Source organism: Lipotes vexillifer, unplaced genomic scaffold (assembly GCF_000442215.2).
Source record: "Lipotes vexillifer unplaced genomic scaffold, Lipotes_vexillifer_v1.1 scaffold1158, whole genome shotgun sequence".
Classification (NCBI taxonomy): Eukaryota; Metazoa; Chordata; class Mammalia; order Artiodactyla; family Lipotidae; genus Lipotes; species Lipotes vexillifer.
This window is the reverse complement of record NW_006793745.1, coordinates 1,216,003-1,228,617: the sequence shown is the minus strand read 5'-3', so window position 1 is coordinate 1,228,617 and position 12,615 is coordinate 1,216,003. Positions and strand designations below refer to the sequence as shown.

General features: G+C 37.8%; 1 protein-coding gene across 2 annotated transcripts in view; it reads right to left on the bottom strand.

Annotated features, from left to right (window-relative positions):
• IMMT (inner membrane mitochondrial protein) overlaps positions 1-12,615 on the bottom strand; it is a 49,839-nt gene that overhangs the window by 18,525 nt on the left and 18,699 nt on the right. Inside the window, exons 4-7 of one of the 2 annotated variants that reach the window (XM_007466740.1) lie at positions 8,718-8,829; positions 6,684-6,821; positions 6,285-6,380; positions 1,484-1,620 (exon numbers count right to left, since the gene is read on the bottom strand). In XM_007466740.1, coding sequence (XP_007466802.1) covers positions 1,484-1,620; positions 6,285-6,380; positions 6,684-6,821; positions 8,718-8,829 — 483 coding nt within the window. The remainder of the gene's footprint in view (positions 1-1,483; positions 1,621-6,284; positions 6,381-6,683; positions 6,822-8,717; positions 8,830-12,615) is intronic. The other variant, XM_007466741.1, reaches the window with a different exon arrangement.

Genomic DNA, 12,615 nt, shown 5'->3' with positions numbered 1-12,615 from the left:
TTAACACCAGCTAATATTCCCTAATCTGGTTAACTGTGCTACTATAAAGTATCCTTTAGTTGTAACATCTTTATTGTAAACGATCTCATACTGTCTAATCCACACGCACTACATGTTACGTGTTCTGGGGGAAGAGGAAATACCCTCTTATGCAGCCTTCCACCAAAGCAGTACCATGGACATCTAAAGCTTCTAATCACTGTCCTTCTGAAAGAACCTACTTGGGTTTGAACTCAACTTCCTGATATCATGCAACTTCCAGCCTTCTCTATACATGTGTATAACCAGCATAGTAAATATTTCCTGTGTGGTTTCTACTTTCCTGACTGAACTCTGACTAAGATTTAAATTTTTCTCGTGGACTTTGAACAAAACAGAACTTTCTTTTAATTTTTCAAAGGTTGTAGTTTCTTGACTGTTTGCATCAGAGGTCTAATTTAACTCCTTTGTGATGCACGTACATACAACTAAAGCAATCTGAAGTGTATTTAAATTTTGTAAAAACCACAGTCATGGTGGTAACTTTACGGATCATGCATGATACTGATTCCTGAGATTTATAGGTTCTCTATTTCATTTTATTCTTTAAATGACTTGGTATCAAGATACATTTTTATATACTGAATAACTGAATGTAATTATAAAGGAAATTTATTGAGTCCCAGTATTACATTTTTTTAAATATATTTATCTATTTATTTTTGGCTGTATTGGGCCTTCGCTGCTGTGCACAGTCTTTCTCTAGTTGCGGCGAGTGGGGGCTACTCTTTGTTGTGGTGTGTGGCCTTCTGGCTGTGGTGGGTTCTTTCGCTGGGAGCACAGGCTCTAGGCGGACGGGTTTCAGTAGTTGTGGCACATGGGCTCAGTAGTTGTGGCTCACGGGCTCTAGAGTGCAGGCTCAGAAGTTGTTGCGCACAGGCTTAGTTGCTCCATGGCATGTGGGATCTTCCCGGACCAGGGCTCAACCCGGGTCTCCTGCACTAGCAGGCGGGTTCTTAACCACTGCGCCACCAGGGAAGCCCCAAGTCCCAGTATTACATTTTAATTAGTGTAATTACTTTATTCTGTGAAGTGTCCAATGTAAGTTAAATAATCAACGTATAAGCATTTAAAGTAGCTGGTGTTTTGGGGTACCTGGGATCTCTGTATTATTCTTTTAACTGTGTGTCAATCTAAAAGTATCTCACAAAAAAAGTTTATTTTAAAAACTCGCTGGCGATTTTAAAGCAAAGGAAAACAGGCAAACAACAAATACATTCAAGCACTATTAAGATATGAAAGCAAATCTGAACTAATTATTATATCATATCACCATTGTGAGATAAAGCACCATTTATAAAAATTCATTAAAAAGAACACCTGAAATTTTTTTTTTCATTTTTGTTTGTTTTTCTAAAAAGACAATCATTCTAGTTTGTTGTTGCTTAGTGAAAGAAAGCCCAACTAAGAAGGAAGAAATCATGTCTAACATTCTTTGGCCCACCTCAGAATCGTCCATGGCTGTTTTCAGTATGTTGGCGTGGGCAGTGACAGCCTGGACCGCAGCATTCTGAGCCACAACAGCCTGCTGAGTAATGCAAGCAGTTTGGCTCAGAGCATCTTCTAAGCTCTTGGCTAGTGCTGAAGTTAAAAAAAAAAAAAAAAAAAAGTTAGAAACTAGATCCCTCCTCCTGCCAAATGACTTTAATCTTTCCCTCTTCACCTGTTGAGTCTTACACTGCATTTCCCCCTCAAAACAAACAAAATACAGATTTAGCGAATCAAAATTTCACTTAAAAGTATGATAAAATATTAATAATTACTGAATCCAGATGGTGAATCTATGAGGGTTCATTACACTATTTTTACTTTCATGTATATCTGAAGTTTTTCAAAATAAAACATGTTTTGGGTTTTCTATATGAAAGGGAAAATCGCAATAGGAAAGGCAAATATATAAAAAGATTGAAGATCACTTAAATAAGGCAGCATATAGTTTAAGAAACAGAAAAATTCTGTGAAAACGACTATAACTACAGTGAACAGCAAAAGGATAAACATGAAGATATAAAATAGGACACATCAAAATCACAAAATGTGGAGGGGGGAGTAAGAAAATGTAGACCTTTTACAATGTGTTTGAGCTTATATGACTACCAGTCTAAAGCAAGCAGATATAGCAACAGGTTAACACACTTGAAAACAAGAGTAACCACAAATCAAAACACGCTACAGATTCACAAAAACCAAAAACAAAGGAATTCAAGCATAATACAAAAGAAAACCATCAAGCCCCAAAAGGAAGAACAAAAAGAAGAAGAAAGGAACAAAGAAGACATTAACTGGATAACAAGACTTTAAATGGCAAAAAATACACGCCTATCAATAATTACCTTAAATGTCAACAGACTAAATGCTCCAATCAAAAGACAAAAAGTGGCAGATTAGACAATAAAACAAGAACCTACAATATGCTGCCTACAAAAGACCCACATTAGGGCGAAAGACACACACAGACTGAAAGTGAGGGGATGGAAAAAGATATTTCATGCAAATGGAAGCAATAAAAAAGCAGGGGCAGCAATACTCATACCAGAAACAATACATTTTAAAATAAAGGCCCTGGAGAAAGACAAAGAAGAAAGACGACGATGGACACTATATAATAATAAAAGGATCAATACAAGAAGAGGATATTACACTCATTAACGTATGTGCACTCAATATAGGAGCATCTAAACACATAACACAAATACTAACAGACATAAAGGGAGAAACTGATGGGAATACATTAATAGTAGGAGACTAACATCCCACTGACATCAACAGACAGATCTTTCAGACAAAACATCAACAAGGCAAAAGAGATCCTAAATGACCCAATAAAACAGCTAGACTTAATTGCTATCTACAGCGACACTACATCCAAAAAACCAGAATACACATTCTTTTCAAGCGCACATGGAACATTCTCTAGGACAGACCACATACTAGGACACAAAACAAGCCCAACAAATTGAGGATAAGTAATTAAAGATAGTAATTATTTCAAGCATCTTTTCCAACCATAAAGGCATGAAACTAGAAATCAACCACAGAAAGAAAAATGAGGAAAAACCTATTACATAGGGACTAAACAACATGCTACTAAAAAACCAATAGTAGGCCAACAAGGAAATCAAAGAGAAATCAAAAAATACCTCGAGACAAACAACAATGAAAACACAGCCATACAAAAATCTATGGGAGGCAACAAAAGCAGTCCTAAGAGGGACATTCAGAGCAATAAAGGCCTTCCTCAAAAACAAATAAATAAAACTCAAATAAATAACCTAACCTACCACCTAAAAGAATTAGAAAAAGAAAAACAAAACCTAAATTTAGCAGGAGGAAGGATATAATAAAGATTAGAGATGAAATAAATAACACAGAGATTAAAAAAATAGAAAAAAAAATCAAAGCAGGAGCTGGTTTTTTGAAAGGGTAAATAAAATCGACAAACCTCTATCCAGGCTCACCAAGAAGAGAGGACCCAAATAAACAAAATAAGAAATGAAAGAGGAGAAATAACAACTAATACCACAGAAATACAAAAGAAATCATTAAGAAAAAAATACTATGAACAATTACATGCCAACAAAGTGGACAACCTTGAAGAAATGGACAAGTTTCTAGAAACATACAGCCTGCCAAAACTAAATCAAGAAGAAACATAATTTGTACAGACCAATCACTAGAAGTGAAATAGAATCTATAATTTAAAAAAATTCCCTGCAAACAAAAATCCAGGATCAGATGGCTTCAATGGGGAATTCTACAACAATATACAAAGAACTTATACCTATCCTTCTCAAATTCTTCCAAAAGACTGAAGAGAAGGGAACACTCCCAAGGTCAATCTATAAGCCAATTATCACCCTGATACCAAAACCAAATACACTACCAAAAAAAAAGGAAAATTACAGGCCAATATCTTTGATGAATGGAGATGTCAAAATTGTCAACAAAATATTACCAAACCGAATTACAACAACATATAAAAAGGATCATATACCATGATCAAGTTGGATTCATTCCAGGGTCACAAGGATGGTTCAACATATGCAAACCCATCACTGTGATACACCACAGCGACAAAAACCACATGATCATCTCGACAGATGCAGAAAAAGCATTTGATAAAATTCGACACCCCTTCATGATAAAAACTCTCACCAGTGTGGGAGAACATAATAATAAAAGCCATTTATGGCAAACCCACAGCCAATATAATACTCAACAGTGAAAAGCTGAAAGCCTTCCCACTAAATTGTGGAACAAGACAAGGATGCCCACTCTCACCACTTCTATTCAACATAGTACTGGATAGTCCTAGCCACAGGAATCAGACAAGAAAAAGAAATAAAAAGTATCCAAATTGGGGCTTCCCTGGTGGCGCAGTGGTTGAGAGTCCGCTTGCCGATGCAGGGGACACGGGTTTGTGCCCTGGTCTGGGAAGATCCCACGTGCTGCAGAGTGGCTAGGCCTGTGAGCCATGGCCGCTGAGCCTGTGCGTCCGGAGCCTGTGCTCCGCAACGGGAGAGGCCACAACAGTGAGAGGCCTGCGTACCGCCAAAAAAAAAAAAAAAAAGTATCCAAATTGGAAGGGAAGAGGTAAAATTGTCATTATATGCAGATGACATGACATTCTATACAGAAAACCCTAAAGATTCCACACAAAAACTAGTAGAACTGATAAATGAATTCAACAAGGTGACAGGATACAAGATTAATACAAAGAAATCTGTTGCATTTCTTTACACTAACAATGAAACATCAGAGAGAAGTAAAGAAACAATTCCCATTTAAAGTCACACCAAAAAATAAAATAAAATACCTACAAATAAACCTAACCAAGGAGGTGAAAGACCGATACACTGATAAAGGAAATTGAAGATGATTCTAAGAAATGGAAAGATATCCCATGTTCTTAGAATGGAAGAATTAATATTGTTAAAATGTCCACAGTACTCAAAGCAATCTACAGACTTAATGCAATCCCCACCAAAATACCCATGACATTATTCACAGAACTAGAACAAATAATCCTAAAATTTATATGGAACCAGAAAAGACCCAGAATTGCCAAAACAATCCTAAGGAAAAAGAACAAAGTTGGAAAGATAACCCTCCCAGACTTCAGGCAACACTACAAAGCTCAGTAATCAAAACAGTGTGGTACTGAAAGAAAAAGAGACATATGGATCAATGGAACAGAATAAAGAGCCCCAAAATAAACCCACACAGCTAAGACCAAAAACCAAACCCAAGTAATCAAGCGAATGCCCTACATCTGTGCTCATTCTGGCCCTTCTACTCTGTACACAATTCTAACAAACTTGCCTCCTAGGAGTAGGACAGAGCCAGCAAGTTGAAGGAAGACAAGAACCGCTCAAGACAAAAAAAAAAAAAAAACAGAAAAACGTGATGGAGACAAAAAACCAAAAAAAACGAAAAACTATAAACAGCTGTCCTAAGAGTTTAAAACTAACATCTCTTGGTCCAGCAAAAAGCTACATGCACACTACCTCCAGGGACATCAATATATTGCAGCACAGTACAATAAATTATGTTCCAGGTACCTCGTTTAAGACAGGCAAATACATTTTTAGATAACTAATATCTGTGTTTTATTTGGCCCTGTGGCAGGCGGGCTCTTAGTTCCCCGACCAAGGATCACACCTGGGCCCTTGGCGCAGAGTCCTAACCACTGGACTGCCAGGAAGTCCCACTAACATCTTTCTTTAAGCCATCAAAAAACCTAATGTAAAATTGAAACTTAAAAAGGAATATGCTTCGGTTAGGTAGAAACCAGCAATGTGTGGAACATCCCATCCCCCAATTATGTCAGATAAGGGGGCGGCTAGACTGAGTCCAAAGGCCAGGTAATCAACCAGAGTGGGAGCCATTCCAACCTGCACAAATAAATGTATGAGTGTAACAGTTAGAAGACTCTTAGGCAAGTGGCCAAAACATAAATAATTTGTGTTCCGCAGAGTATAAGGAATCTTCAGCACTAACCATGATAAAAACAAAAGGACAAAGTACGTGAATCACTTGAATTTATACGTATTACAATAGCCCTTGTCACCTGGGTAAAAGTTTAGACAGAAAGAACACAAATGATGAAATAAAGATGGTGAATAGAGCAACACCGCTAAAGAAACCACAAAGAGCTGACGGATGAGAAACTTGCGTGACAGCTAAAGAAGAGAGCAACCGAGAGAGATGACCCAAGTACTTAAAGAAGCGCCAGCTTTACATACACTCCGTCTTAACTTGTTCTTGCTTCTCCTGCTGCGCAAGCCGAGCTGCAACTTCTTCAGGCGGCCGCGCCCGTATGGAAGCTGAGGATGCTTCCTCTTGCAGTAAAACTAAATGAGAGGAAATCAAATTTCAGCACAGAATTTCAACAACTAATGGGGACATGAAAACACCATCATTTGTGCCTGCCAGCTGTATCAACTTGAGGGCATCTTTGTGATAAAGATTCTAAAACCACATCATCACTCAATGACTCCAACATGAAGAAAGAAAGGGTCAGCTCTTAAACCCCTTGTTTTCAAAGATTTCTTCAGACTTTGAAATTTACGGAATGCCTAGACATTGCACAGTTTTGATGAGCATATCCTTTACATAACCACAAATACAGATAATTTAACTACCTGAAGTTGCAGGCTTGGGTTTTCCTTCACCAGTTTCAGGGTGATCAGTTTCTGTAGATTCGTCATGCTGAACCAAAGGCGCTGGGACGGACAGGGTGTCACCTGCCGCAGAAATAATTTGAGCTGCCTCTGTAGGTGCTATAAATATATGTTACACACGGTATTTACAGTTTCCTGGGTTAACAGAGAACATTACACAGGAATCCACCACTACTACCTCCCACTTCACATCTGACTCCTTAAAGACACAAACGCATGTGCTGCCACTACTCAAACACACAGTCGGGGCGCTGTCCACTGCACAAACCCACACACAATGAGCAATGGCTGGGAAAGCACAAGAGAAAAGAGTCTGGTCAGCATCCACCTGCATTTTAACCATTATTCTCAGGCAAGCCTCCTACTAACAGTACTAAGTGGTACTAAATCTTAACATGAGAAGGGGACATAAGATTTACATAACATGGAAAAATAATAACAAATGAGAAAAGAGCCTGTAATGAAGAAGGTAGATAAAAGAAAGTAACCAAAAACTATTTTTTAATTGCTCTGAAGAGGGGTAGAGATGAAAGAGGTGTGGGCAAGAACAGGATGGCAATTTTAAACACAAAGAAGAAAAGTTCAGTTTAGATGGTGAGTGAGTAAAGGACTCAGTTAAAAAAATTACTTCATAGACATATTTTTAAAGAAAAGAAGGTTGAAAAATCAAGAGCTTATAAATTATAAATAAAAGTGTTGATGGAAGAGAAATGAGTAATTCTGAAGGTGGAATAGATGGTGGAGTGGGGAGCAACAAAATGGAGAAAAAAATTTTTAAATAAACTGAAGGTCCCATTTAAGAGTTAAAGTTGGATTATCACAAGGCCCATTAACTGGTCTCCTTGCTCTGTCTGTGGTTCCTTTAATCTATTCTCCACAATAGCCAGTAATCTTATTAAAAGTCAGCTATCAAAAAAAAAAAAAAATGTCAGCTATCAACCCCGGCTCATAATCCTCCCAACAACTTCCCATCTTACTCAGACTAGAAAACAAAACTCTTATGATGGCCTCCAAAGACTGCCACTGTAGGCTTTCTGCTCCCTCTCTACTATTGCTATTATTCTCCTCTTACTCTACCCCGGTTTCATTTGCTCCTTGCTAGAATACGCCAAGCCTTTGCACTAGCTAATCCTTCTGCCTGGATGCTCTTCCCCACCAGCCCTTTACATGACTGACTCCCTTGTCTCTTTCTAGTCTCTGCCCAAATGACACCTTCCAGAGGAAACTTTTCTTACCCACTCCATTTAAAATTGCAATATTCCCTCCCACACTTATCACTGTATGACATCCTATACATAATTTACTTGTATATTTATATGCGACTTCCCTCCCCTCATCCCACTAAGGAATCTTCACAGCATTTGTGTGTTTGTTTCTACTGTTTTGTTCACTGCTATAACCCCAGTGCCTAAAAGACACCCAGCACTTGGCACACAGCAGATACTCAGTATTTACTGAGTGAAAGTCAGGTGATTTAATCAAGGACAGAAGTGAAAGGAGAAACATAATAAATTCAAATGCATGCAGACCAGGTTAGGACTAGGCACTGCTATAAATTAGTGTGGGGTTACAATCATCAAGGGGAAAAAAATCTGCAGATCAAAACTAGATCAAGACACTTCATCATTAAGAAAGAAGAGAGAAAAAAGAGCTGGTGAACAGGCAGAAAAAAGAGGTGTGGAAAGAGAACAAATCTTAAAATCTAAAGAGAGGGAAAGCTAGGAGTCAGAGAAAAGGAAAAAGTAACAGAAAAATAAGTGTGCTGCAGGCAAGACAATTCTTGTTACCATTACTTAGTAGCTGTTCACAATAAGGCCCAATTTCATATCCCACTCAACCCTTAAAATGAGAGCCAAGATGACAGGTGAGAATACTCCCTCCCCAAGGTAAGGGAAGAGTCCGTGGGGACGGGCCCCCCTCTTGACCATGGGTACAAATACATTAAAACAATTCATTTACCTATAATTTTAAAAGAATGATTCTAAATATAGATACCTGTTGTTGAAGCTGAAGTGTCTCCCTTTTGTTTTTGGAGTTGTGAAGCAGGCTGTTTAGATTCTTTCGTTGTCTCAGATACACTAGAGATTTTTAGTGGACCAGACTGAATCTTGGAAATGAAAAACATTTAACATTTCAGATATGATAGTGTTCTTAAAAACAGGCAGCACAAAGTATCTTGTATTATTTTAAAAGTCAAGGTTTTCAGGCTTTTAACATAAAGGTATCAACAATTTACAACAATGTATTTTATTTCTTAATTTTTTTTAAACTTCTTTATTGGAGTATAATTGCTTTACAATGGTGTGTTAGTTTTCACTGTATGACAAAGTGGATCAGCTACATATATACATATATCCCCATATCTCCTCCCTCTTGCGTCTCCCTCCCCCCCTCCCTATCCCACCCCTCTAGGTGGTCACAAAGCACCGAGCTGATCTCCCTGTGCTATGCGGCTGCTTCCCACTAGCTATCTATTTTACATTTGGTAGTGTATATATGTTCATGCCACTCTCTCACTTCGTCCCAGCTTACCCTTCCCCCTCCCCAGGTTCTCAAGTCCATTCTCTACGTCTGCGTCTTTATTCCTGTCCTGCCCCTAGGTTGATCAGAACCATTTTTTTTTAAGATTCCATATATATGTGTTAGCATACAGTATTTGTTTCTCTCTTTCTGACTTACTACACCCTGTATGACAGACTCTAGGTCCATCCACCTCACTACAAACAACTCAATTTCGTTTCTTTTTATGGCTGAGTAATATTCCATTGTATATATGTGCCCAAACAATGTATTTTATTAACCATAGTAAGAGAAGCCATCATACTAGAAAAACGCAGTCCAAAAATGTCATTCCAAATGACTAGTCTATATTTTAATAGTAACAAAGACTTCTCTTAGGGCAACTAATAAAGTACATGATATATGACCTTCCCTTTAAACACCATTCCTTTTATATATACAACACTGAGAAGGCTATTTCCATTCGCATTCTAAATCCAGTTATGGTGTCTTCTAAATAAATTCAGTTAAAAACAAATGTTTTTTTAGAAGGCTCTGAGTAAAAATGAAAATTCATCTTTTTTCTCTCTGATCTCCAAGATTCCCATACCTGCACACTAAGATATATGATCTAATTGTGAGTAATGCCTGTTTTTCTCTTTCTCAATAACCACCTGCCTTAAGTTTAAGGCACCACTCATTAACAGGACTGCCAGGTGATGTGCCACAGAAAATGACTGAGTAACAGAAATATTTTCATTCACCACCTATGCTGTCCCCCTTTTGGCCAGAACTTGGCAATGGGACTCAGATATCCCTAAGATGTCTACTCAAACATAACAGAAATGGTTCTGAATTTTGTCACTACCAGAAATCAGAAATATATCCATTTTCTTATCATTAAAATTTTGTTATTTTTTTAACTCATGAAATGCATGCTCACTATATAACAAGCAAAATAACATACATCAAGATACATCATTGTTTTAGTTTGCCCCTTCACTGCTCCTTCCAGCACTCTCAGGGAGCCACTGCTAATGCCCTGAAATCTATCCTTCCACCCATGAGCTCAGGTATATACACATATACAATTTTTCATTTCTTTAAACAAACTAAAATAGTTAATTTTATATTATACAAATTATCATGTAAACTTTTTTTTCATTTAACAACACATTATGGACATTCGCTTCTGGTCAAGAAATTCTTTTTAGTTGAATAATATCCTAATTTAATTGTATATCCTAATGGAGTGGCAAATCCCATAATTTGGTCAATTACTCCCCTACTTATGGACATTCAAGTTGTTTCCTGATTTTTGTTAAGCATTCTTGCCCACAGACAACTGAAAAGCACTAGAGTGTGATGTCTGCAGGATAGTTGCCAGAAGAGGGAGTGCTGGGTCAGAGGGCTTGTATATTTTTAAGATATTACCACTTTCACATAAGGTTCTGGCAACTCACACTTCTCACAACAAATGTGTGTGTATGTGTTTGTGTATAAATATGATCTATTTCCAGACTCCGTTGTTCTGTTCCTCTAATTTCTATTCCTATGTCAAAACCTTATTGTTTTATGAAAGTAGGATTATAACAGTATCTGGAAAAGCAAGTGACCTCTGACCCCCTACCCCAACACTTTTTTAAAATGTCCTTGACTAGTCTTATATATTACTTATTCCTCCAAATGAACTTTAAAATCATCTTGTCTGGTTCTTCACCCTCTGGAAAAATCAATTAGAATTCATATTAGATGTCTGTGTGTGTACTTATGTACACATACACACACATCATAAAAACATTATTTCTCTCAAATATATACATATTTAAGAGAGATTTGAGAGAAATGCATATATTTAAGAGAAATGACATTTTTATATTACATCCCATCCAGGAACATAACATTTGTCACCATTTAGGCAGGTCTTATTCTATGTCCATCAAAAAGATTTTAGGTTTATCTTCTCTCAGTATTTACTCTCTATGCATAAATAACCACGTTGACACTAAAAGGGTTACCATGAAATAAAAGGCATAGTTTCTAAAAGAGACAAGTTTGTAAGAAAGCACAACAGTATAGAGTGCTGAATAAATGGTACAAATTAAAAAATAAAAACATTAATTGCTATTGGAATTCAGCTGTGTAGTGAAGGATGCAGGCCTTGGAGAGAACACTGAAAGACAAAAGAAAGGAAGTCATTCTGAGTAGAAGACAAACATGAGAAGAGTTGTACATATGGAAAGGATCACTCTTTAGCTCTCTAGTTTACCAAGGACCTTGGAACAATGCCTGGTACATAATAATCACTTGATTGACACTTGAGTAAATGAATGAATGAAAAGCACAAGGCATATTTGTAAGGTAAACAAGTATGAAACTAAGTATTTATGAGCAGGACCATACAGAGATAAGACTGGAAATGTAAATGAGAGCCAGAATGCCAAGGGTACTAAATGTCAACCTAAGAACCAGCAAAAGTCATAAACTACAGAAATAAAGGAACAAACAGCCAGCTCCTAGGTTAACATTTAACCACTCCTGGCTTCACTTTCCTTATTCAGAACATGAGACAATCTCTCTTCTGTCTTTAAAAGAATAGGAATCAAAGTTCTTGATTAAGTGATATGATGAAAATATCATGAAAACATCACAGCACTTATTCTAGAAGATTCTCTGATACTGATATAAGGATGGCCTAAGATCATGTTAGGAAGAGAGACTTGGGGGTTGGAGACTGGGAGGAAGTGGGAAAGGCTGCGTGTCAGGGGAGAGGAACAGGGCTAATTTAAATACAAACTGATAAAGGTCAGAAATGAGATAAAGATGGTGGAAAGAAAAAGAATAAACATTAGAGATCTAACAAGATAGGATAGCTAGGACTTCCCTGGTGGCGCAGTGGTTGAGAACCTGCCTGCCAATGCAAGGGACACGGGTTTGAGCCCTGGTCCGGGAAGATCCCACATGCCACGGAGCAACTAAGCCTGTGCGCCACAACTACTGAGCCTGCGCTCTACAGCCCACGAGCCACAACTACTGAAGCCCGTGCACCTAGAGCCCATGCTCCACAACAAAAGAAGCCACTGCAATGAGAAGCCCGCACCACAATGAAGAGTAGCCCCCGCTTGCCCCAAGTAGAGAAAGCCCACGCACAGCTACGAAGACCCAACGCAGCCCAAAATAAATTAAATAAATAAATGAATTAATTTTTTTAAAAAAGAAAAAGACAGTATAGCTACAAAATATGGGCAGCTGTGAAGATGAATCCAAGAATTCTAACTGAGCTACTTGCCAGCATGGTACAATCTTTAATACATAAAAAGCAAATCAGGAAGGGCACACGTTTTGAGGTGGTGGAGTACAGACACGCAAAGTTCACAAGTGGCAATGTTCAGCA